The sequence below is a fragment of the Seriola aureovittata genome, chromosome 2, assembly GCF_021018895.1.
Source record: "Seriola aureovittata isolate HTS-2021-v1 ecotype China chromosome 2, ASM2101889v1, whole genome shotgun sequence".
Taxonomy (NCBI): Eukaryota; Metazoa; Chordata; class Actinopteri; order Carangiformes; family Carangidae; genus Seriola; species Seriola aureovittata.
In genome coordinates this window covers 3,709,226-3,736,376 of record NC_079365.1, presented here as the reverse complement: position 1 = coordinate 3,736,376, position 27,151 = coordinate 3,709,226, and the positions used below count along the sequence as shown (strand labels likewise).

At 41.1% G+C, this 27,151-nt stretch overlaps 3 protein-coding genes across 3 annotated transcripts; 1 reads left to right on the top strand and 2 right to left on the bottom strand.

The window, feature by feature from the left end:
- Window positions 1-673: 673 nt before the first annotated feature.
- Window positions 674-5,287, bottom strand: ap5b1 (adaptor related protein complex 5 subunit beta 1). Its single transcript, XM_056404339.1, has 3 exons — window positions 5,016-5,287; window positions 3,756-4,550; window positions 674-3,079 (listed from the first exon to the last, which is right to left on the bottom strand). Exons 1-3 carry the CDS (start codon window positions 5,151-5,153, stop codon window positions 1,151-1,153), a joined length of 2,862 nt encoding a protein of 953 aa, XP_056260314.1. The 5' UTR covers window positions 5,154-5,287; the 3' UTR covers window positions 674-1,150.
- Window positions 5,288-6,410: 1,123 nt separating this feature from the next.
- On the top strand, window positions 6,411-13,243 carry nuf2 (UF2 component of NDC80 kinetochore complex). The gene is made up of 13 exons (XM_056365376.1): window positions 6,411-6,624; window positions 8,360-8,434; window positions 8,679-8,755; window positions 9,385-9,446; window positions 9,538-9,635; window positions 10,146-10,219; window positions 11,171-11,264; window positions 11,353-11,415; window positions 11,540-11,677; window positions 11,771-11,911; window positions 12,415-12,590; window positions 12,708-12,843; window positions 12,955-13,243. The coding sequence occupies exons 1-13, from the start codon at window positions 6,502-6,504 to the stop codon at window positions 13,060-13,062; spliced, it is 1,365 nt and encodes a 454-aa protein (XP_056221351.1). The 5' UTR covers window positions 6,411-6,501; the 3' UTR covers window positions 13,063-13,243.
- Window positions 13,244-15,376: 2,133 nt separating this feature from the next.
- On the bottom strand, window positions 15,377-26,665 carry cfap57 (cilia and flagella associated protein 57). Its single transcript, XM_056365365.1, has 21 exons — window positions 26,211-26,665; window positions 25,755-26,068; window positions 25,416-25,675; window positions 24,570-24,744; window positions 24,331-24,483; window positions 23,334-23,473; window positions 22,534-22,699; window positions 22,294-22,407; window positions 21,991-22,203; window positions 20,695-20,868; window positions 20,391-20,552; window positions 19,696-19,851; window positions 19,319-19,412; window positions 19,033-19,223; window positions 18,760-18,933; window positions 18,457-18,615; window positions 17,185-17,328; window positions 16,869-16,985; window positions 16,329-16,463; window positions 16,037-16,180; window positions 15,377-15,828 (listed from the first exon to the last, which is right to left on the bottom strand). Exons 1-21 carry the CDS (start codon window positions 26,362-26,364, stop codon window positions 15,655-15,657), a joined length of 3,513 nt encoding a protein of 1,170 aa, XP_056221340.1. The 5' UTR covers window positions 26,365-26,665; the 3' UTR covers window positions 15,377-15,654.
- Window positions 26,666-27,151: the final 486 nt, after the last annotated feature.

Sequence of the window (27,151 nt, the reverse complement as noted above, 5' to 3'; positions counted from 1 at the left end):
TCTGATTTTCAGATTTATTGTACAGATCTCGTCATTAAGAGCTGCTATATTTAGATATTAAATTTTCAACTGCTGCTAACCAGCTCATTCTTAACTGTTAAACAGCTAGCCCGCTAACTGCACCGGGAGACAGCAGTCCTTGTTCTGCTCTGCAGCGTAGCTTGGTGTAGCAGCTCATGAACCAGTTCTCCACCTGAACAGAACCACTGTCACCAGCTGCAGTTTTTACAGTCCGTCCACAGACCTGCCGCAGGCAGAGCAACCCAAGGTGGGACGAGCCGGGGCAGCAGCTGAACTTTCAAATCAAAACACTCACATATAGCACCTTGTAAATAAACAGTGCTGTACAAATGGATACTCCATATGAACTAAGCAAAAAGTAAGATTGGTTGTGACACATTTAGTAAACAGAACACAGCATTGTTAGTGAAGAGTAGCGGCAAGTAGACAAACATCCGAAAGACGCGCCAGAGCAGCAGACAGATACAACTTTCAGTCATGATTTTCACAATAAAATTAGAGCGAAACATTATGCAGATCGTGTGATGATCTTTTTTGCCAGATCACCATCCATCCCTACATCCATGTTTATTCTTAGCAGACATCTTCTTCGTGTGTTCTTGTTTGTTGGTGTGTATCCACCAGTGGCTGTTGATCAGTGGAATAACTACGGCAGAATATGAACCATGTGTATGATTTAAAATTAACTAATTAATTTAAAAAAAACAGGGACCTACTTGTGAAGACACATTTGACTAGTTCAAATATTCCACGACACCTTTAATGTGGATTATAAATTCGATTTTTTTTTGGAGCCTTAGTGATAAGGTGCAGATACTTCTGTTGAGTCTTATGTCAGGGAGATTCTGTGCAACCCAGAGTAAATTATTTATTTTGTCTTTTATTTGCAGATTGTAACCAATGAGATTTTGGTAAATAAATTACAAAATATTTCATTTTAATTTCACACATTTGTTTAATTCCAGATTAAGAAAATTAAAGTGCAATAACTTTATTTTAAATCAACTGTCTTTGGTTATTTAATTTTCAGTACAATTAAATGTATTAAAGTGCTGACAGGTTAAGTGATTTTGTTAAAAGTCAGCTATTTTTTTTAAATTTAAAAACAAGCCAGTGAGATGCATCACACTCAGCTGTGAGTGTCTTCCTGTGAAGATGTAAGTGTCAGTAGATAAGAGCTCAGGTGAGGCAAAAGCTGCCAGTTGTCTGTGGCGATGTCAAAGTGCACGGCGTCTTCCTCAGACCGGATTTTCAGCAGCATGTGAGACTGTGGAGGGAGGAAGAGAAGCACTTTAAACTCTTCTTTATGGGACAAGTCTGAGATGAGGTAGGGGAGGAAGTGTTTCTCCACCAAAGAAATCAGAGCTGCCTCCTTCAGCTGGCAGCAGAACAGGCTGGTAGCGCAGTCCTCACTCTCTGAGCAGAATTCATCCCATAATCCCTCAAACAGGTTTAGTTTGCCGCCTCGTCCCCAGGCCGGCGGAGCAGGCAGAGGCATGAAGGCCTGCTGGAAGGCCACGTGGATGTCCGGGAGGAGGGCGTGCCAGGAGAGCCCATCCTGGGTGGTCAAGAGGGCGCTGGCGCGGAGGGTGGTGGGGTGTGGCCGCCTCGGCTTCAGTCTCAGCTTCACCACTGGCGACGGTCGCTCTCTGAACAGACAGGGGACACTGATGTCGCTCAGCTCTTCGTAGTGCTCATCTGTGAGGCTGAAGTGCAGGCGGATGCTGAACAGCTGATCGAAGCGGGAGTCATGAGCCTCAGTGTGAACCAGCTGGTAGCTTAAGGTGATTTCTGAGGCGAAGGCAGGGTTGCTGAACTGACTCCGGTAGACTTCCAGTGTTGTGTTCACATCATCTGGACATTTCTGTGTCTCATTCTGGTTTGGGACACTTTCTTTATCTGTCTGTGGCTCTGAATTCACCTCAACCACACTGAATATGGCTTTCTCCATCTGGTGAATGGTAAGCACGCCCGTCAGCCCCTCGCTCTCGGCCATGAGGCTCGACAGCGATCGCTTCTTGACCTGACGCCCCCCCTCGATCGCACCCTGCGCCAACACCCCTGCCAGCTTCTCCCGGGACAGCGTGGTGAGGAGGGTGTAGTAAAGACGGGCATGGTCCTGGATGTCTGTGTCTCCGTAGCGGCAGGCAAGATGCTGCAGGACGTCAGCCAGAGGGATAAGCAGCGAGTCCAGACTGGGGTGGATGAGCAGGCGGCGGCAAACTCCCAGAATGCTGTTCCCCAAGCGCCAGTCACCGCTCACGCACAGCGAGGAGGACGATGGAGTGATGACACTGGACAAAAAGCTGAGGGTGGTGCGCTGGGGGATTTTTCCTTCCTCTGCCACGCGTGCCAGCATCTTGAGGTGCCAGCCGAGGTCTTGCAAGGTGAGCTGGGTAAGCGGTGCACTAGTGATGACTCTCTGCAGCTCTCTGAGGAGCTCCACAGCCCAGTTCGACTCAGAGAGCCGGTCCTGAGTCTGGTCGGCCAGGCTGATGAGGTGCGGGGCTAGGTGGGTGTGGTGGAGGTAAAGCTCACACAGCTTCTCAGTCAGGCTGTTAGAGTAGCGCTCCATGTGGTAGAAGTACGAGAGGAAGAGGAAGGCGGCCCTGAAGAAGGTCACAACGATCTCTCTGCTGCCTCCGTTCTTCACAATGTGCAGCAGCGAGCTGACGTGTTCGTAAAGGTAGGCCAACCCCCTGCCCTCCTCCCCTTCTTCCCCTTCCACTTCCTCTCCCTCCTCCAGGTAGACCAGACACAGCAGGTTGAGTCGGGCCAGCATGGTGGCGCTGTCGTTGAACACGGTGGGCACTAGAGCCGAGGCCAGCCGGGGAGTCATCAGCACAGGGAGCGACTCGTCTCCGTCGCCGCAGTTTATGGGACGGTTCTCAGGGAAGTGCAGGATACAGTCCATGTAGAAAAGCTTCTCGGGCGTACTCAGCAGGGGATGCTGGGAGAGCACGACCAGACGTTTGAGGATGAAAGCTTCATCCTCTGCGCTGAACAGGCTGTCTGTGAACGCACACTTCATCAGGAGAGTGGCGTGGAGGAGACAGACCTGAAAAGATACGGACAAAGATTTATGAATGAATCCATAGTTGTCATTGCACACCACTGTCTAAATGTAGACGTTAAAACCAGTTTTCATTTTTCATGCATTTACATTGTGTAAATAATCGGTGTAAAACCACTTCATCAGAACATAGTTGTTCACGACATGATAGACAAGGGCCAATTATTGACTGACATTTTTATTAGAGCAAACGCTGCTTTACAAACAGGTTCACCAGTTGCTTTAACTTTAACTTTAATCGAATCGTAACATGGCCAAGTGCAATATCCAAATCAAAGGAGCTGTCATTTTTTTGATTAAGGTAAAATGTGTCACATTGTTGTACATTGTTAGCACCATTAGTTGTGGTGCTACAGAGATGCCCAGTCTTATAAACATATTATCTCAACAAAGAAAAATTTACTCAAAAGGGCAGTTTGCCCGAATACAAAGAGAAATGTTATCAGTGGAGGGATCTGACCCTGCAGAGAGTTCAGTTTTAAGTGCTGGTGTTTTTGAAATATGAAACTCTGGTGTGCACGGCAATGTGTGTTTTGTCTCAGGATAATCCACAGAACAGATTATGGACAGTTTTACACAGTAAAGTTATATTGATAGATAGAAATAGTCCCTATGAGAAATGTTGACAATATGTATTGTGAATTATACATTTGACACAAACCTTGCTTGTGCCGAGCAGTCGCAGCAGCTGAGCTCTGAATATGGCCGGAGGGACACCAGGCACCATGGCAACCACCTCTGTCAGTCTGTGTAGAAGTGCAGCTTGACAGAAAGGAGTGAGGAGGTAGGACTCCTCCAAGAGGGAGGACAGGACTGAACGCAACTCCTTACAATCAGGCCCAGTGTGGAGGGTGGGCACTGAACCCATGGGCCCCAGGATGAGAGAGGACAGGATGGCTGAGTCTTTGTTATTCATCAGGCCTGAGTCCTGGGCTGCTTCCCATGCAACTGATGTATTCCCTCCCAGAAGAGCTTTTAGTTGCTCAGCACCGGCTCCTTTCTCCTGGGTGAGCTGATACACAGCATTTCTCAACACCAGAGTATGAAGTCCTGCAAAGGCCTGGTGTAACCTGAAGGTTTCTCTCTGCCTGAGCCCACTCAAGAGCTCGACATGCTGGGAGAGAAGACCAGGAGAGCAGGCTTCCAGCTCCTGCAAACAGTCACAAGCTGTGACCCGGAGAGAATGAAGAGCGCCATCACCGTGGAGGTCACCAGTGTCCTGGGATATCTGAAGGAGCAGGTCCAGGAAATCTTGAGATGCACGGGAACGGCTGCTCACACAGGAAGTGCAGACGAGCACGGAGGAGAGGGCCAGGAGGAGGTGACAACGAAACTGTGCGGATTTGGGAGGACACTGGGCGAATACTGACATGAGCTCCAGAGCTGTCTCCTCACCCACAGAGTCTGAGGGACACAGCAGAGTCGTGTACTCGCATAGTGGGGACAAGAGGAGGACCTGAGGTGGAGGTAAAAGATAAGAATTAAAGACCCATCGGTGTTCACAACACTAGAGACCTGAAACACCAGTCAGGATTACTTTAACACACAACTAGAAAATGAAAAGCAATGATGAATACAGCCTCTTTGCTGAGTGATTTGGGTTAGCCTGTACACACATATATGTGTTTGTTTGTGTTACAATTATTCAATTTATAGTAATAATTTTAGAAAATATTGTCAGACTACAGAGAAAATGCTCCTTTCAGTTTCCCAGAGCCCAAGGTGATCTGTTCAACAGCCCAAAACCCAATGAGATTCCGTTTACTAACACGGAAGACTGGGTAAACAACCAATTATCCATATAGAGAAGCTTATACTTTTTAACACGTACAGCATTTCGTAAGGGGTTGTGCATTTGTAGACTGATGACTAGTGCAAAAGAAATCCTACAGCATTGTTTTCTTCACTTATTTATTTTTACCTTGACACTGTAACTGGCTCTGTCATCTCGCAGCTCACGGAGCAGCTCTGCCAGGAAAGCTTCGGCGGTTGTCCCGGAGAGGAAGCGAGACGGGCTGACGGAGAAAGCGGAGATCCTTTCGGCCCAGTTCACCGCCATTATCGCTCAAATCCCAAAATGCAGATTAATGGCTCATTGGCTCACCCCGAAGTCATTGCATACAGTAATGTTTTACTTGAAAATGGCACACAGCTCTTGTTGCAAACATCCATCCATGTATACAGGCAAGTGAGTTCCGTGTTGTGTCACGTGCGTATTTAGTGCTGGCAGTGTTACATTAGCGCCCCCTGCTGCTCCGGCGGGTACACCAGGGATATAGTTTTTTTTTCTTTCCAACCTTTATTGGAAAACATTCCCAAACACATACAAATTTACATACAATATAAACATGTGCTACAATGGTAATGATAGTAAAAGAAATACAAGTAGTAAAAAAATATAAAAATAAATATAATGGCAATAAGAGGATATAATGAAAAAAATATATAAAAGGCAAAAATCCAACTACAATACAATAAAACTATGATAGATAGATAGATAGATAGATAGATAGATAGATAGATAGATAGATAGATAGATAGATAGATACCATATTATTCCTTTTTAAAGAGTGCAGTCTTATTACTTTTTTTAGTATTAATAAGGTCAAGGGTCTAAATATAATCTCTAAATTCCATTAAAAATCCAATAAATAAATTTGTTGGTGATTTTACATTTATGTATATGAAATTTACCATAAAGGATCATCAAATTAACAATGAATTCAATTTCATAATTAGTATTTTCATAATATCCTATGTAATGATATTTTTATATTCGATATTATTATTGAATATATGAGATTATTTTTACTTTTACAGATTATAAAATTAGTCAATCCAGCCCAAAAGGTAATTCAGTTTGTACATTGTCATAATAAATGTATCAAGGATTCTGGACCCGGGATATGGTTTTCATCCCCTCTGTAGCATTCTTTCATCATATTTTTCCTTCAAATCTGATTCAGCAGGACTGTAGTACTGAGTATCACCATGCTAATACAACGAGTACAGCAGCTAGAATACTTAAACAATTGGACATATATTCAAAACAAAAGGAAAAATAAGAGTCCAGGTAGTTGCCCCTCAAATATATGATAACTAATAAAACATATTTAATTAACTTAAATATTTGATGGAACTAACTGATAAACCTTTATAACTCTAATTATAGTATTTTTTTTGGTAGTATTTGGGTAGTGTAGTAGTTCTCGTAGGGGGCACAGAGGGCGCTGGTGAGCCATGTATCATTTCACTGACAACAGAAGAAGGACAAACTGACCAATCAGACCCGCTGTCAACACTGACAACAAGGAAGTATTTTTAAGGCGCCAATTTTGTCCCGTCGTTGACACCGAAATCTTTTTTGTGTGTTTTGTCTGTTTTCAGTCGGTACGAACGTTGCGACAATGAGTGAAAACACCTTCCCTGTTTATACAGCGGATGCGATAGTGAACTTTTACCGGACAGAAGTTCTCATCGGCCAAGAAGCGAAACACTTCACCAAGAGCGACCTGACTCCTGCCCCGAAGGTAACGTCCGTTGGCTGCTGCTTCCAGACATGATCCATAATGAAGAGACATCATCTATGCTAAACCCCATTCAAAATGTTGATACATTTGCATTATTTTGTTCCTTAACAAAGTCAAAGACATGTAACATAATACATGTAGGAGTGAATAGCGCCCTTTGACGGAGATATTTACATTTTTTTCCCGAGGTCTGTTACATTATTTTACAACTGCTTTCGTTCAGTTTTTACAATGAAAAATGATGATTGTGCCTGTTTGTCACTGCATTAGTTTACCACAGTTTTTATTCAAGACACAAACTTCCTATTTCCGTCACTAATAATTGAGTGTGTTTACATAAACACTAGGATCCTGATTATGATTGGGTTGTTGGAATATCCTGCTTCTGTTTTGTGTATGTAAACAACTCATGCCTGTTCCAGAAACCTGGACCATATCCCCATTTTGTGAACTCTGATTATACTACCTAGAGGAGAAACCAGGATACTGTGGCATGGAAATACCTTATCCAGGTTTCTGAACCATGTCATAGTGATGTGAGAAATCAAGACACCGCTGCAGGCAGACAATCACAAACCTGGATACTGTTATGATCATGCATACAGGAATATGAATAACCAGGTTTCTCATGTTCAATGTAAACATCAAACCCTGAATATAATCAAAAACAAGATAAGGCTCAAAATCAGGATACAAATGCACATGTAAACACTCTCATTGAAATTACAGTAATAATACTGTGATGCTTGAAAGCCATTAGACCACAATCACTACAGCAACAGATTGTCAATACAACATCAACAGCAATTTTACAGTAAACAAAATTAAGGAATTGTTCTGCTCGTATGAGGTGTCTGTATTTTCTGGACCGAACCTGTGACTTTGTTTTGCTCTTTTGTGAGGACAGCAGTTTGTGTTATGTTAGCCAGTTTAGCCCTTCACAGTAAGAGCTTTTCATAATGAAACTCTGTTGTGAAAACTGAATAAAATCAATAATTATGTCCTGTGCTGCAGATTCGACAGGAGTCTGGAGAAACTCAAAATGTATTGAAATTGCTGGTTTTATTTAAAACCCCAAAATATTCAAATATCATATCAAATATAACCAAGCAAAAACTGCAGATCCTCACACCTGAGAAGCTTTAACCAGAAAATGTTCTGAATTTTTGCTTGAAAAATAACTAAAACCAATGATCAGTTATTAAAATCATTGCAGATTAATTTTGTGTTAATTGACTAATCAATTAATCGACTAATCGTTGCAGCTATAGTTTAGACTGTTGGTTGAATAAAACATTTAATTGATAACTTTGTTGATAAAACAATCTGCAGATTAATCGATAAGGACAGTAATTGTTAGTTGCAGTCCTAAACTCAGACTGTTACTGTCCCACAGAATAAGGACTCTGCACTTTGTCCCCCATCTCTTACACTGGAATCTTGTTGTAAGGGATCATTACACAGCCAATATAAACAGGAGGAATAATAGCAACAAGTCTTTCAATGTACATATAGGCCTGTGAAGAAAAATGTAAAGCTATCCTTTAATTATGTTTCGGTTTACACACCTTGGAGACTGGGTGGGAACCAGCTGTAGCTAGACTTGTGAGACAAAGAACTGGACTAGATGAGATAACAGCCTTTATTGGAGATGCTTTGTTTCGCAGCCATCAGTCTTCTCTGCTCATATAAACTATAGGCCATTAACTTAACCCTTGATTACTCTCTCTTACAGCCAGAGGCAGTTCAAACGCTGTACATGAGAGTGTTGCATCTCCTGTATCGTTTCAGACCTGAGTGTCACTCTATGGTGAGTACTGACTTTACCAATTTACATCCAGACCTTTCTACCACTACACTAAACAACGGTTCAATTCAAGTTTATGCTAAACAGTCTTGTCTGTTCCTGCTTGTCTGGTATTTTAAATGTCACACCTAATATTTATGTAAGATTATAATGTAGTGGTCAATGTCATCACCATCAGAGTTATCACCTCATACATGTTGTCCTTGCTTTTAGTTGAGAGCTTGATTCGCTTTTTGTTTTCAAACAGGTTCCACTTCTGGAGAACATTCAGTATCCAGTGAATCATGAGGGGGCGACTGCTATCATGAGCGTCTACATGCGCATGTGAGTTTTAACCCTGGATATACAGGATCACACCGTAATGTAGTAATGACAGCTAATAACATTAACAATTATCATTACTAATTGTATAAAATTCTAGCAGGTTTAGCAGCAGGTGTTGAACAGGATCATGGGGCAGTGGGTGGTTTGCAGATGCAGATCCAGACTCTGCAGCTCTGGAGGAGGGAGGACCTGCGGAGAGGAACAGGAAGGAGATAGAGAAGAAGAAGGGAGAGAGAGAGAGAGAGAGAGGCACACAGCCTGGGCGCTTCATGTGCTTGAGGGAAAAAACAAACAGTTGGAATGATGCAGTGATATTCAGAAAGTTTACAGTGATCTCGTCGGCAGGACAACCTGGACTATACTGTTCTGAGTTTACTGATTTATTGAGACTGAGTTTATTAAAGCATAAGAAACTAACTGAAAGTTAAGGCATAAAAATATGTTTTAAGTTTAGATTTGAAAGTCTGAACGGAGTCAGACAGTCTGATGTCAGTAGGGAGGTTGTTCCAGAGGGGCCTGATAAGAAAAGGCTCTGCAGTCAGCAGACGTCTTTTTAACTCTGGGAATAGACAGGAGCTCTAAATTCTGGGAACGGAGCTATAAAGCAACATTCTTCCTCATCTTTTTAGGCGGCAGTTTCTGCCTATGTGCTTGGTGTATGACTTCTCATTGAATGACCTTCTAGCCCCGAGTAAGTAAATGTTTCTTTTTTCATCTTTCCAAAGATCTCCACAACCACTTGTAACCATTTCTTTGATAATGGTCTTGCTGTTTCTTTCCAGAAAAACAGAGGACTCTGACTGTTCTTAGTGCAATCATGAACTTTCTTCACTTCAGGAAGCAGAGGATGGACATGATCTTGGAGAAGCAGGCCAAATTTGTATGTAATGAAGGCTAGCTTATAGCTTACCTCTGAAAGGGTTTAGTCTCTCGAGGGTAAACGGTTTAAAGGTTCCCTGTTTTGTATTGGTGGGTCCCTGTTTTATTTATCTCGTGCATGTGCACGAGGCCATACATGCACACACGGGTGAAGTGATACACAGTCTCGCCATGATCAACAGTTGGAGGTGACATCCCAAGATATAATCAAAGTTCTAAATATATAATAGAGCTACATTAAATAGAAATATCTTGGTAAACTGTTTTAATGTGATTTATGAAAATGATGTGGACACAGTTCAGACTATAATGTAGAGAAATCTCTTGATTACACATTCGTGCTGAATGTCTTGCTTAAGTCTTGTTAGATTTTTATAAAGAACACTGTTGGCCAGCTGGTGACTTGATAAGGATTTTCTTCAACAAGTTTGTTTCTGTGACTGCTGACAGGTTGGTCAACATTATCCTGGTGTGTGTCACATATTGTAACAGTTAGTCTCTCTGTTGTCAGAGGGCAGACATGGACAGGCTGCAGGCTTACAACAAAGGCAATTTAGAAGCAGAGAAGAAGATTGAGATTTTGACGTAAGTCTTGGATGTGACGTGTGATGTGATTTTCCTTCTTTGTTTTGCTGCTGTGTGGCTGTAAAAATCTGTGTTGATGTATCTTCACTTATCTACAGATGAGTTGTTATCTTCATGTTTTTTTATTTATTTATTTTTGATAACCTGAAAAACATTTATTATTTTTTTTGACAGAAAGTGTCAGAGTGATTAATTGATTATTTTAATGAAAACCATTTTGATTATCAATTAATCATGCAAGTCATTTAATAATCAAGCATGCTAGACACTGACTGGTTCAAGCTGCTACAATGTGAGGATTTGCAGCTTTGTTTGTTTGTAAACCACATTTTTTTGAATGTGATATTTTGGAGCGCTGGACGGTTGTTGGACAAGCTTTAAGACACCACCCTGTCCTCTGGGAACTTTCAGTGAACACAGATCAGTTTTACTATGACATTTTTCTAGATTAAACGTAGAGTATAGTAATCAGAAAAAAATAAATTGTCAGATTATCTGACAATGAAAATAATAATTAGGCCTACAACTTGTAACTTAAAGCTATTTTCATGAATGATTACATTTTTCTTCTTTTCTTAATTTTAAAAGTGTGAAAAATATCTGTCACACGTCATAATGTCAAAGGAGACATCTTCAAATTGTTTTGTTTTTTTCCAAAACCCAAAGACAGTCAGTTAATTTCCACAGAGAATGACAAGAAGTAGCCAATCCTCACATGTGAGAAGCTGGAACATGGAAATGTTCAGCTTTTTGCTTGAAAAATTACTGCAGCTCTGAAAATAATTGTTAGTTGCAGCATTAAACTCAAAATAATTGATTTAACAAAACCAAACGTTACAAAAAGACATTGTCATAAAGAATTAAAAACGTTCATGTCCTCCACTGACATGAGAGATGATAGTATTTCACTGTGCAGTGAGATGGATACAGATTTGTCTTGTCGCTGTTCAGGACCATCCCACCAGAGCAGCAGGCTGAGGCAGACGAGCTGGCGGCCGCTCTCTCTGAGCTGCAGACCACCACTGTGCATGAATACCAGGAAGTGGTAAGTGATGATGGAACACAGTCACAATAATTAAACCTGTTGTCGTGGGAGCTGCGAGTCAAAGTGAAATAAACCTCTCTCCTTTCAGAATGCAAAGAATGACTGCATCGCCGAGTGGAAAACCAAAATTGCAGAGAAGTCTCAGAAACTGGTATGTGACTGTCACCTGAATATCTAATAACTACTGGTGTGACATCCCACCTCCTCAGAAAGGAAATTAAAAACACAGGCAGTAAGAGTCACGGCTGTGTTGTATGTTTGTGTGTGTGTGACAGGCCCAGATGAAGGTGGACATCAGCAACCTGAAGGAAGACGTCACCAAACTCAAGTCTCAGATCGTGGAGTCTCCAGAGGAGCTGAAGAGTCAGATGGAGAAGATGAGGGAGAACGTGAAGAACATCAAGAACTCCATTGTCAGTAGAGAAGAAACGAGGACGATGTGTTGATAGAGGTTGAAGCGACACACGCAACCAGGTGTAATGAGTTTTTGATGATGTTGATTTCAGACGGAAACAGATGAGCGTGTGGTGGAGCTGCAGAACATGGTGCAGAGTGTGACTCACACCGAGGCCGAGATCCAGCAGATGTTCAGCCTGCTGCAGGACCTGGAGAGCAGCATGAACAACTCCAAGCAGAGACAGGAGACGGTAGGAACAGTGTACAAGTGTTCTGTATTTAGATCTGCTTTTCCCAAAAAAGAAAAAACCTTCGATCAGTAACCGTATCAGCCTGAGCACTGTTATGATCAGTTTGTTTCATGGAGGAGTAATGGTCTTACTTGCATCCTGTTTAACCTTCAAAATGAATATATAAACATTAAAAACGCAAAATCTGCTGATCAGGAGAATTGTATCAGACAGAAGATACTGGTGTGAGTGTAGATTTGGGCTTCAGCGTACAACCTTTAAATAAGTGATTTTACTTATTCTAATTAAGATCACTAATGTCAGTGAGAGAGGGCCTGGTGATTCATCACAGCTTTCACCTGGTGCCAAAATTAACATTGTCCAAACACAGAATGGTGGTAAGTCTGTGGTGGAAACACTGGGCACCTTCTTTCACAGCTCGTCATTGTGCGTAATGTAAGCTTGTGTGTGTGTGTGTGTGTGTGTGTGTGTGTGTGTGTGTGTGTGTGTGTGTGTGTGTGCAGTATCAGGAGCTGACAGCTCAATATGAGAAGAAGCAGAAGGAGCTGAAGAACCTGTGCATGGAGGAAGGCCAGGTGAAGCGAGCTCAGGGCATGAAGCTGGACAAAGAGTCCAAGCAAAGCATCCGGAGACAGATGAAGAGAGAGATGAAGGAGCAGCACGTTCAAGATGTTTTGGGGTATTTAACGCCATGATATATCCAGCATGCTTCATTACTGCTCCCCATGATAATATCAAGGAATTTACAGAAACAATTTGACGATATGAATGTTTTAAAACCTAAACTGTTCTCCAGGCAGTGTAACCAAATCCATCAGAAGCGCGAAGAGATGGCCGACAAAATCCAAGAGATCTCCAGGGAGACGCAGCAGCTGAAGGCCAAGATCCAAAGCCTGAGAGACATCTGCAGCAAAGAGACAGAGAAAGCTCAGGTAGAGTCAGGACGAGAAGATCCATCTCCTGCACGTCTGCTTCACTCAGCAGCTTCTAACATAGTTTCAGCCGTGGTTTGAGACTAACGTGTTTAATCTCTCTGTGTCCAGGCTCTGTACGACACCCTGTCAGCTTCAATGGACGATCTGCACAGGAGAATTGAGATGCACATCGTGGACCTGAAACAAGACACTGTCAAGATGTCCGCGAACTTCTAAATGGATCATTTTTCATTTTTGTAATTTATATTACTGTTACTACTCATCTGTCATGTTTTTATTGTGTTAACCTTTTGTCTTTCTCACCATTACTATTTAAAATGTTCAAAATAAAGTTTGTATTTTTAATGTAATTACATCTTCTTTTTTTCAGTAATTAATAAATCCCATGCTTCCATGCCTCTCAAAGTAAAACGTCTTTTATTAAAGAGTTGAAGACAGTAGCCATATGTTAACATTGTTGCTAAGGGTGAGCGATCTCATGATTTTATGTCGTGATAAGTTTTGAAGACGTCCATGATCTACTTTTCAAGTGAATCGTAGAATTCCTGACATTTTACCATTAAATCAACTGTCCTCGATCTACTGTAACAACATGGATCCATGCTGCGTTCACAAACCAAACAGGATAAGATGATCATAGGGTCTCTCATTTGAAAAAGTAATTGAACTACAGTTAGATTGAATTGAGCTGGCAGCACAGCAGAAGAAGAGCTAGTGCGAGAAAAGGCTGAACCACAGTCAGATATTTCTGAAAGCAAAGTTATCTGCGAACTTTGGAGGCATCTGAGGGAACACCCCAGTGTTTCACTCAGGTCGATACATCCCCACTCATCTGTAGTTCAAAAGAAACAAACAGTTCTCACTGACTGATGCAACAAAACAGTTGAAAAAATATGATAAAAGCAGCAATCCATGGATATAGGTGAGTGAGGTGATGTCATTCTATCGAGCTATGCTGCATTCACCAGCCTCAATGCACTTAGGTTTAGTTTTGGTTTGTTTTGAAAATTGGATGTACATAAATATATATTAAAACTTCTAATTGTAAAATATTTCAATATCATTGCAGTGGTCGTAGTTTTTGTAATAAAGATTCTTTTATATCTCTTTCTGGTTTCCACTCTTAATTTCCAACTGTGTCTCTTTTTCAGTGACGTCTTCCAGGTTCTTTTTGAATAATTCAATAAAAAAAACGTAGATAATTTTGAATCATGTCTCTGCCCCTTCACCGAGTCTGTGTATGTCATAGGAGTGCCGTGAAAAGAATGAATAAATGATAAAAATATAAATAATAAATTATATAATAATAAATGACCAGAAATATATAAAAGAATGAAATGCTCTTACCTATTGTTTTTGCTATTCCTTGAAGGGCCAAGCTGCCAATCAACTGGCTTTGGGCCGGCTCTCCTGAGTGGTCCATTCTTGCACACATGAATTCAGCCTTGATGGGAGCGTTTAGTGTGATCAACAGGAAGTAGACGCAGTGTTTGCCTTTTGTTTACCCTCGTTCAGAGCAAGACACAGAGAAAAAGAGAGAAAAACTGCCCTTCACCTGTTAAATTATTGACATAACTACAGCTTACATTGGCTTTCTGCTATTATATAGTACATGTGGCCTCCATTGTCTCCCCTTGCTAAAGTGTTTTTTTTTTTTTTTTGTCATGTCTGTGACATGTTCAGGTACAGCTCAGCTCAAACATCAAAACTACAAGGGAAGGAAAGTTTCACTTTTATGTAATGTTGCTGGTATGATGTCAATATGACATCAACAAATGCTTTCTTTGTTTATTTGGCTGGGAACTCCACATCTCTAGATGAAGCGCTGCAGCCACAAGGTGTGAGACGTCTCAGGCAGTATGGCTGCTCTGACCTGTTAACATGGGCACTGAAATGCAAACCAAGATGTTCCACAGCCACACACACACACAAGGCAGGCAGTGTGTCCCCGGCCTGACTGTGGTGGCAGTTTAAAATCAGAGTTGGGAAAAGGAAAGCTGTGCACACAGTGCATGTGCAGTCTATGTATACTTCCTGTTGCTCGTACGAAAAAGCTCCCGCCAAAGCTGGATTCATGCAGGAAGTGACTACTCAGCCTGGGCAGGAAAGCCCGCCCAAAGCCAGTTGATGGACAGGTAAAAGCATTTTTTAAATTCTTTTATATATTCCTCTTTATATTTCCACATTTATTTTCTTATTCTTTCACAAATTTATTCTTTTTTATGGTTCCCCACTTGGCTCTCCTCCTATATTCAGAAATAATAACATACAATTTTCAGGTTGGCTGTGACCACTACACCTACATCAGTTCTTGATGAGAGGGCTTCATTTCCATCAAAGGAAGAAGTTAAAAATCTTATCTTTCATATCGATAAGAAAAACAAGCATGACAAACAAAGCATCCAGTCATGTGACTTCCTGAGTGCAGTGAAATGTCTGTGCATACCAACCAAACACACTGCTGAGGAGAAGCTGCTGATGGAGCTCGTGTCAGGTGTGTGGGGAGAACATTGGTTTTAATACGAATATCTTCACCACTCAAACTTTTCGTTTTATTCCAGCTTGTCTTCAAAGTAAATCAGGTTAAAATGATGAGTTGTTTTTGTCTGTTTTTTTGAGAAAACTTTCCAAATTTCCATTCCAGAAAGTGCTAAAACAAATTGGTATTCTTCTAATTAACAAAATAAGCTTGCTTCTATGCTCTTGTCTAAATTTCAATCTTTTGTGTAGTTAAAAACGTTGCCGTTCATCCCAAAGACTTGGAACTTCTCAGTATGTGTCCCTGTGCGGCTCCTATAAAGACGTCAATTAATTGACGTCTTTATATTCGGGCTCCTTCTTTGGTCCTTCCTCTGAGTTGGGACGGGACTTGTTGGATTTCTTGTATATGGCCAGCTGAGCTTTGTAATCCTTAACCTGAGTCCTCACCAAACGCAGCTCCTTTCGCAGTTCATTGATTTCAGTAATCAGAGTTACATTGTCCTGCAGAGACGACAATCACTCGGTTAGTTAGAACATTACTCAGATCTGCACCACATAAACAATGCTTCATGAGCTTTACCATGTAGAGAGGTTAGAAACTATTTACGCGTTTCACATGGAGATTCTTTCTGTTTGTTTTATGAAAACAAAGAAGTGAATCTTTGACTAGAGGGATCAGATCAGATTTACAGTCAGTGTTATTATTTACCTTCATGATCTTGAGATAGACTTTCTCATGTTCCTCAGTGGATTTGGCCAGTCTCGTCTTCAGACTATTAACAGTTTTCTCCAGGTGTTCACGCTGGCGACAGAATGCCCTCAGAACATCTTCTTCTACGCCGCTTTTCTCCACCTTGGAAACAGCACACTCATGGTTTGCGTATTCTCTGCATTTCTTCAGTGTATATAAGACTGTAGAGCATACTACAAATAAGAATTACTCCCCTAGGAATGACAGCCTGCACCTAGCTCTCAATGGATTTGCTGTATGAACCACTCACCCCATCGGTCTGTGATACATAGCGGGCATAGATCATCTTTATGCTGTCCTTCAGTTTCTTTGGCTCTTGCATGAAGCCAACACAGTTATGGAGATCTGACTTGAACCGCTGAAGATGTGTCTCCAGATCGCTCACCTGGCCACAGAAACTATGTTAAATAATGTTTCATTTTCAAAATAAAATGACGTTAAATAGATGTTCATCTTAAAATACTGTAACTTTGTTGTTAGTATGCACAGGAGGAACAACTGCAGCAGTCAACTGACTCTTTCAATGTGCACATGGGCATGCCAGTATTCTTTAAAGATAGACTTGAAAAATGTGAACCTTTTTAATGTAAAAGCGTTCAAACTAATACAGCTCAAAGTGAACATCTGCCACACATCTGCCTTTCAGCTCTATGACAGCAGACGAAAGCAACAGTCGACAATATAAAAAAAAAAGTAAGCTCATCAAAGTGTATTAAAAGTGAAAAGTTAGCATATAGTCATCATGTGAATTGGCTGCAGTGCAGAAGGTAAGTGTTGGGTATGTGCTGACCTTCTGCATCTCCTTGTGTATCTCTTTATCTCTGGTCCTCAGTTTGAGCCTCAGGTCAGAGACAGTGAGCTTCAGCTGAGTGTTGCTCTTGTCAGTTTGCACCAGCTCCTCCTCCAGCTGTCAGAGACAGCACATCACTGTCAGCACTGCACAGACGTTTTACATTCAATGTTCATTTGCTACTTCACGTATCAGTTTTCTGAGATGACGCTGGAGTACCATCTATAGAGTGCTGGGGCTCTTAGCTTTCAGACGAAGGCACCCCACCACCCCCACCACCACACACACACACACACACACACACACACAGACAGACCTGATGGATCCTCTCATTCTTCTTACTGATGTCGTCTTGTTGAGGCTCAGTCTGCGTCTTCAACTCCTCCAACTGAAATTCAAATACAAACTTCAACTTCTCCAGTTCCTGGTTCTTCTTCTTCAAGCCGGAGATGGTTTTATCCTGCACGAGCATGAGAGTGTGGAAGGATTGTTAGTGGAAGACACGACAGAAGGACACAATTTTCCTACATCAAGTTCAGTTCACTCATCCTGCTGAGGACCACACAGCTGTAAAATGTCATCTGTTTCTCTGGAGGAACTTTCTGAAAAAGAAATCTGATGACTATCATGGCCTGGTGCTTGGTGACTATATTGTATGGACTATAAGTATGGTTACAAACAGTGGGCATGGAGTTTGAAAGACAGGCAGAAATGACCTAGTGAAGACAGGTTTTAGGTTACATTATGGGAAATGTATCCTGGGGTTCTAGAGCTCGACCCGTACTAGACGTTACAACCCAGCTCGCAAGCAACATGACCTATGGGAATTGGTTAAGCAAAATTCATTAGGTAGTAAGCAGACAACAAAGATAATCAAAGGGTGAGAATAACTAAGGATGGGAACAGGGCAAGCGGATGCTGCTTAAATCAAAAACAAAATACAACAAAAACAGGACTCAACCTAACACGAGTTGGCAATTTTACTCGAAGCTAAAAATAAAATGAGACACAAAAACCTTGATACACTCTCTAAAAACACAAAAACACAAGAAGCAGCACGCCTGTTCCTAGTGTCTCTAACAAGCTGTAGTCTACATGTGATGTAATCAGTTCAGAGTAACAGTACACTGTAGCCCGGTTCCCTTCAACACAAACAAGTATCTCAATTCAGGAAAAGAACTATTCACAAAGTTTTACAAAGTTTCACAAAGAACCCAGCCACTTGCTCGGGGGCAACAGGAAATACATATTTCCTCTTTAATTTAATTTTATGATTACAATGAACCTGTGCATTCACATTTGAGGTTCAAACTCTTATATAGAAAGCCATGAATGGTAAACTGGGTATACAGTATATCCAGTAAGAAGCTATAGGTCTGCACACATTAGCAGAGTAATGACCCCACTAATTTTCTCAGTAGAAAATCTCACTATGTCCCCATGTCAAAGGCTCAATGTTCAAAACACTCTTTTTAAAGTAAAACATTTTGGATATAGACGAAAAGAAAAGGCGTGGGTCTGTACCAAAATTTGCTAATCTAATAATAAAATTGGTAATAAAAAACGATGAAGCTCTGATCACAGCCACCTTGTCCTGGTTGGTCTTCTCATGTCCGGCGATCTGCCTCTTCAGGTCCTCGATGTCACTCTCCAGGGAGCGGATCAATCCCAGCAGCCTCTGCCGCTCCTGCTTCAGCTGGTTAATGTCTGAGCACCTGTCATCGATCTGCCTCTGAAGACTGGAGAACTGAGTGAGACACAAACAGGGTGAAAAGACGAGGAAAGATGATTCATTTTTTTACGCTGTAGATGCAATAAGAAGCCACGGAATCCATGCACTGACAGACTCAATTAAAAGTAAAACCCTGTTGATAAAAGGAAGTTTTCCCACCTTCTGTGCCATGATACCAGTCTCTCCCTTCAGACTTATGTTGGTCTCCTTTTCTGTCTTTAGTTTTTTCTCATACTTGATTTGGATGTCATGGATCTTCCTCTCCTCATCCTCCTCTACCTGCCTTATGAATTCTTTAAACTCACGGGTCTGCTGCTGTGCGTCCTCCTGACACTGTGTCAAAATAAAAGCATGACAAAATCAAAGTGCCCCTCCAAATTCATCCCCCACCCAAAGCTCTGCCACCTCCTCCTCCTGCTCTCGCTGACTGACCTGAGCCAGGAGATGAGTCTTCTCCTGCAGCTTGGCCTCAGAGTTCTGTGTCAGCTCCTCCAGGGCTTGGATTTTGCTCTCCTCTGCAGACTTCAGCCGCTTCTCATAGTCCTCCTGCATTTTTTGATATTTATGCTGAAGATCCTGGTACCTCTCAAGCTCCACAATCAGCTTCTGGCTGTATGAGAACTCTGTGTATCATAAACAGATAGACAGACTGATCATTGTAGAAAGAAAGATGCACTGTCTCTGCATTGTGCTGACACTGATCCAGTCTTCCTCTTACCTAAATCCTTCAGTTCTTTGGAATGTTTGAGAGTGACCTCTGCAGAACTGTCCTGGTGCTCACGCTCCTGCTTTTCCATCTCTGTCTTCATGGTCTATAGGAACAGTACATATAGTGAACACACAATAAAGACCTTAACTTATACAAGTCATTCCAAAAGCAAAAGCAACAACTGTGCTGACTCAATAGAGGCAGGCAAATATATTTCTTTTTTTTATTCCATTATGAAGAAATTAGGTAATGTTAATACAAGAAGTCATAGTACTTAAATACAGGCAATGGTGGTTTCTGGTCGAGAAGCTGACCTTGAACTGTAAAAAATAAATTATGCATTATGAGGTATGTTTGGAGAGCTGGTAGGTTTGCGGCCAGCGGACCTGTTGTGTAGTTTGCAGAGATTCTATTTGCTGGGTAAACTTGTCAGAAATCTCCTTCATCTTCTCGTTGTAGTTCATGTCCTTCAGGCGGAGCTGGTACTCGTTCTCCATGTGCAGCTCCTCCAGACGCATCTTCAGCTCCAACATGTTCTGCGTCTGCAACACAGACAGACAGGAACGTAGAACCGGATGATTATGTCGGATGTCCCTGTATGGTACGGACCAACTACTCTGCATTTATTGTCTACTTCTATGTTACCTATCAAGCTCTGAGGCAAGCATGAGGTGAAACTCTATTTACACATTTTTGTCTGTACAATACAGAAACAAATACACAACAAATTTTCCATCGGTGGCACAAACTTTCAGTTTTAAAACAGTAACCTGGGAAAAATGGTGTCCCCCTAACAAAATAAAAATGCTGTGTTTAAAATGATAAAATGGTGCTAACATATTATCTTACTGACAAATAGCAATTATTTGGATGCTGACTAGAGAAACAAACAGTACTTTCAGGGACTGTAGCCATAGCTATGGGCTGTCATGGTATCATCCATCAAGAATAGTATATATATATATATATATATATATATATATATATATATATACATATATATATATCACATTATGTTCTGTTCTAGACCAAATGCGGAGAATCTATTGCAAGTAAAATGGCCTAATGCAAACACACAGACCCTCTCCTCCAGGTCTGACTTGGTGACAAGAATCTCTTCAGTGTGGATGATCTGCCTGTTACTCTTCAGTCCTCGGCCCTCCTTATCAATGATCCTCCACATCGACATACAACCGTCCTCAGACACTGTCAGCAGGAACTGATCATCATATGTGATCACCATCTGAGGATGTACAAGGTTAGACAGTGGAATTTTCTCTTAGTTATATAATGGTTCACATGACAGATCATTTCTGGTTCTCAAAATAGTCCAATATTCAAATAAAATACTTCTGTACACAGTGTTCAACAACATTGAGACCCACCTTGGTAACTGGGCAACAGTGCGCCTGGTACATGATCCAGTCCTTCTGGATGGGTAGTGGGTATTTAATGGCCCTGATGGTTCCACTGTATGTCCCAGTGAAGACAACTCTACCAGAGTGAGACACTGCGATAGCAGTGTGAGCTACCTCATCAGCAGGAACCTCCCTAAGCACCTGTGGAGCATGTGACTGAGATTTACAATAGAAAATACAATCCTGCACACTGATGATAAAAATAATGAATTCAGCTTTTTTTTATTATTATTATTTTTCTTAAATTACAAATAGAACACATTACATATTTACAGTTTAGTATATATTATTCATGCAGATTTGAAGAAGGCTCTGGCCTTTATATATCTGAAAACTATTCAACTTAACTGGAATAGTGATGCAATAAATTCCTTATTCCTTTTTGTGTTATAGCAGTGGATACATTTTTACAGATAAATAATCTGAACTGCATTATTTGCATTTTAATATGTGATGTTGCAGATTTTTTGGCAAACGATAAAAAGAGTATGAATTGTTTATAGTCAAACAGAAAAACGTAAAGGTCTGACACTCATTTAAGCCGCCAGTGATTCAGCCTGTACCACTGGTTCCCAAACCTTTTTGGCTCTTTAAAACAAGCAGGGTCAACTCATGACCTCTTGTCACATGTTACATACCTTTAGCTGAGTACACACTTCAAGCAAACTGATTTTTACTTTCTCACTCTGTTGAAGAGGTAAAACTAACCTGTCTTTTTCATGGAAAAGCTAAATTAAATGTCAAAAAATAATATTATGTTGAGAAATATGTTTGTTTTTGTTTTCAAACTTGTTAAAGCTGCTCTTATTAACTTTTTTGTATTAACAATGGAGCTAATGATTATGTGTAATGTTTAAGGTGAATTACCACCCAACTCTGTGGTTTTCCTCAACACTACAGAGGATTTTCATCTTTCAGCTCAATATTTCTCACAGCCCACAACAACTTTAACTCCTGGCTACAGTTAGCTTTTCTGTTACTGCCATTAGCTGAGGGGTTCACATACTTTTTCCAGCCTAAACTGTCAATGTTTGAATGATGTGATCAATTTGGACAAGAACAATACATTGATTTGGATGTTATTAGATAAAATATATTGTGTTTGTTCATATATTAATACATAAATGGAGGTAATTTGAAGGGTTCACTTACTTTTCTTGCCCCTGTACATGAACATTATATTAAGCTCATTGCGCTGTTCCACTCAATATAATTTATGCAACCTCAATATAAGAGATCCAGTGGTGTGTTGTTCCTACTGACCTGACAATCTTGGATCTCCTTCAGTGTGAGATCAGTTCCCACAGCCAGGATGGTCTTGCAGTCTGAAGAAAAGGCCACACCTGTGTAGCTACAGGACTTGAGGACGCTCTCTGACTCACGCTTGCCAGTCTGTGTGTTCCACTCGTACACTGCACCATCCATCCCGCATGACACCAGCCGGCTGTCATCCAGGCTCCATTCAATGGCACGGATCTGCCAAAAAAAAAAAGAGAAGAAGCTGTCCAGTTAATGACAAATATGACCACTGGTCTGCTGTGGAATACATTCTTATGTCTGACTCACCTTTCCATTGTGGCCCTTCAGATTGAGGATGTTCTCAAAAGAGGTGACAGAGTAGATGTGAATGACATTTCCATTGACAGCCGCAAACAAGTGGCCACCGTGGCTGAAAGCACACTAGGGTGTGGAGGAAGGAGGTGAAAGAGACAGTCAGAGCTAAAGAGTGCATCATATAGCTGCACTATCAGCAATTCAGATTTACTGAGTGAACACACAATCAGCACACACACACATATTCCCTACCTCTCTGCAGCCCCGCACAGTGAACTCCTTGAAGAAGCGAATGTCATCGATAACCAGGTTCATCAGCCTGAGTTTGTCTGAAAAGCCCACGAGGATGAAGAGGCCAGTGGGGTGCAGAGCCACACTGTATGCCTCTTCCTGGAACTCCTTGTACAGCTCCAACACTCTGACAAGTCACAGCAAAGGAGAAAAACAGTGGCATGTCTTACATACATATACAGGGTCTTGAAAAGTCTGAAAAAACACTTAAGTTAATTTACAAAAGTGTTGAAATGAATATATTTGCTCACCTGTCATAAACAGTAACATTAGTTTACTTTTGTCAGGAGAAAGAGCCGATTTTAGCAAAAACTTAAGTTAACAAAATATTTATCTATTTATATTTTAATTCATTAATTCATTCAACAATTTTCTGCTTCTTATATGGGAAGTGAATAAATGATGTGAATAAATTCACAGAATATGTAGACCTTAATTGATGGTTTCCTTGACCTTGAAAAAGCTACTGAATTGTATTCTATGTATCTGTTGTATTCTATTGTATTTTTTATATTAAAAATGCCTTGAAAAGTCTTAAATTTAACTGGTGTACACTGCAGAAACACAGGGCTTGATAAGACACCTTCCTACAAGCAGAGCATCACCCACACACAGTTGTAAAATTATTCCTTCTTCTCCTTCCTCACTGATGCTTCTGTGCCTCACAAAATGTCAACATGCTGTGTAAAATACAGCAACCCTCTTTATTTATACGTTTATAGAAATGAAGTGAACACCGGACACAATAAGAATGGGCTTACTTTGTTTCGTAATTCCAGATGCGGACAGAGTGGTCCAGAGAGCTGGTGGCTGCGAGGGGCTTCCGAAGGCAGATGGATAAACCAGTGATGGACTTCGAGTGGAAGGATTGGGACAGGAACTCAAAATGTAGTGGTTCTTCCTAAAAGGTTATAGAGTTTACATCTCAGGGACAGGCTAACTATCTAGATAAAGAGAATGTTGTCCTGATGTCCACAACATGTGGGAAAGAAAGTGCCACAGAGGAAATGCAAGAGAATGAAGGCAAACACTGGCATGTAAAACACAGAAGAATAAAATAAGGAAAGAAAGAAACAAGTGACTATTAGAAAATTAAATGACTAGTTAGTATAGTGGTAGAGGTGGTAAGCGTGGTGTTAGTAGTGACCTTGTGAGGATTCTGGTAGCAAATGGCACTGGCTTAAAAAAATACAAGGGACTGCATTGGCATGGATGAAAAACAATCCAAGAAGGTATTTTTGGGTTTGGGTTACAGATCCATGAATTTCAAGGTTTATCAAACACCAAAACAAAGAATACCTTTTTACAACACCATGACAAGATTTTGCAACTCTGGAATGATGACAATTGTTTTACTCTTCCGTCTTGACAATCATGTGGTAAACAGAATGACCTCATTCATGTTAAAAAGTAAGCAAGAACCCAACGTCGGCTAGGATCAGCTCCAGCACCCACTATCCTCTAAAGGATAAATGAGTACACTTAATGGTTGCATGGACAATAAAGATAAATCTACCAAGAATGTGCGCAGAATTGTACATATTTGATTTTGGCCAAAAAAGTGCCTTCTCAGATGACATCAGATTGCAATTTGGAAAATGTTTCTGGACAACCCTGCATTTTTTGCCAGAGCCCTCAGCGTTAGCACCCAGGCTGTGTCAATGCAGTGATCTTGTTGTCTCGAATCTCTTTTTTTAATGTAGCACTATTGTTGGTTTGAACAGTCAGTGGTGATGCTGGTGGAGGTGGCAGTACTACCTTGTTGATGTCCACAGAGGACAGGCTGAGGCTGTACAGCTGTCCTTGGTCTGTACTGATGGCCAGAGTTTCCTCTGCTGGACTGATGCACATGGTGTCAATCTCCTGGCATTCAGCCCGGGTCACCTCATTACTGTATTTGTCTGGTGGAATCTGACAGAAAAGCATACACATATGATGACTTAGAAACATACAGAGAGCCTACAGTGTCACTGTTGCTTGTAAGCAAAAGGCTTTACCTGTATCTCCCTGCTCTTTCTGTAACTGTCTTCCTCTGTCTTTTCAAAAAGACAGACAGTGCCAGGACCCATAGAACACACAAAGCCCTTGGAGTAGGACAGGATGGCTGTGATGCGAGAGACAGTTGGGGCTTCCTCCATGTCAGTGTCTTTGATCTTCCTTGTCTCTGCTTGCCTGCACAGTTTTAATAACATTTAAAAATGGCAATTTCACAAAAAACAAACAGATCTGAGGCTCATTAATTTCCCCCTATAACAACTGGTCTACATAGTTTTTAACAAACATCACTTAAACAGGAGGAAATGGTGCATTTGTTGAGGAGTATTTTGAGAAGTGGATTAATACACATTTGGTGCTCTAGTGAGTATTTGCATTGGCAAGACAGTGTACAGCATGTGGGATTGATTCATGTGTGTTCAGTGGTGTGTTGTTAATAGTTTGTAGGGAAGAGGAATAAGATACACTTGTTAGCAGAGGTGGGACATAGTCATTGTTTGCCAAGTCACAAGTGACGTAAAGTCTTGCTTGAAGCCCTACAGCAAGTCCATGTGGCACTGCCAACATGATTGTCCGCTGTCAATGTGATTAAAAATATATCCACTGTGAAGAAAATGTATTATTGTTTTCAGTATTCTCTTTTTTATAACATGATAAGTCATTCCAAGTCAAAAGAGTCCATGAGAAGTCATGAGTCATTAGTGTTTCAAAGTTGAGGTGCAAGTCATTAGATTAATGACTCAATTCTACCCCTGTTTGTTGGTAGAATCAATTAATTGTTGGGTAAGGTGTTTTGGTAGGATTTGGTAGAACAGTATAGTTTATCAATCTATCAGTTAGCAGCTGACCTGTCAGACTTCTCCTGTGCTGCCTTAGAAGCTGTCTTGATTTCTCTTCGCAGGTCTCCAGACTCAAACACCAACAGCCTGCCTGTGTCAGTCCCAGCAATCACCCGCTCCGCTGACATCCAGTTATGACACAGGAAGTTGATGGCCTCCACCTTTGGGAAGCTGCTCTGTTTCAGGGATCCCTCTGAGTAGCGGAACAACTTGAACACACCAGTTCCACTCACACACAGCTGCATGTTGTTGTAAGGGTTGAAACTGACCTGAGGAAACATCATTAAAATGGTATATTAAGCACATACATCAGCTGTAGGCTGGTCTGGCACAGTATGAATGACTCACCCGGGTAACAGGATTATTTGAGTTACTGGTCTTCACCGATGCCAGGACTTTCTGTTTTTCCCAAAGCCAGAAGATCAGCATCCACTCTGGACCACCTGTTTGCCCTATCAGGTACTTGGAATCAGGGGAGAAAGCCATGTATACAAACTCGTGAACAAGCATATCCCCTGCAGTCAGAACTTTCCTCTTTCTGCCCTGCTCATGCTGCAGGTCGAACACTGTTATGGTGGCCTTCTCACCACACTCTGACACTGCCAGGTAACGCCGATTGGCACTGATGGCCAAAGCACGCATGCCCTGGCTTTTCTCTGAGCCTGAGACAAAGAGAAATACCAATAGGTGAATAACTAAATAACTAAATAAAAAATAATAATTAAAAGTAGTACTTTGTTTTACACAAAATGTTAAGTAAGTGTAACACCATGATGTGGAACAGTCAGCAATCAATCAGCCTACCTGGAATGAACCTCTGACATCTTTGGACGGTGTTGTAGCGCACACAGTTGTTTCCACAGGGGAAAACGACAGTTTGCTCATCGAAGAAACACAAATTGTTTGTCACTCCCGTCCGTAAACCGAAGATGAAATGGGACTGAGCAACTGCTGTCATTTTTACAGTGTTTACAGTTTTTTAAGTTAAAAATGATTAAAAACGACAAAACTCTCCACACAAAAGACTATTTCACCGACGGAGATTAATTCAAAAGAGTATATGAGACTGACTAAACACTCCGGGATGGGTACGCTAGTATGATTAGAGTCGCGTCGCTAGGCAACCCAGGAAATCCCGCGAGAACCTGGAAACTCATTTAAAGTTCCCAATCTACCGTTCACTGCCGTCGTTGGTGCTCAATACGTGTTATTTTCACAAAATCATTGAAACAACAACTTCCCCCCGCGTTTACCTTGACCCCACAAACTGTAAAATAGTTTGCCTGCTAATTTCTGGTGTCCATTGCTTTCTAAAGGCACGCCTCGAGATCGCGAGATTTCAAGGGTTGCCTAGCGACGCAACTCTCATTAATGGCACTGACACCAACTAATGAAAGGCTGAAACGTTCTGACCAGAAGTAAAGTGCATCAAGAACTGTTGTTATTAATTGAGTATTATCAAATACTATCATATGATACAGCTGATTTATATATGGGAAATAGTATACTTTTTACTTTATTTGTGAGTAGTACTTTGCATATCAAGATTTTACATACAAAATCATCTTAAAAAAATTGACAGTAGATTATAAAAATAATCTGATAAAACTGTCAATTTTAAGAGGTCTGTAATTGAGTGGACACACCACATGAGTTGACATTTCAGTTTTGCTTGGTAAAACATAGTTAGAATTCCACATTTATTTACCAGTGTATGAAAGTCTGCAATTAAAATGATCACTAAA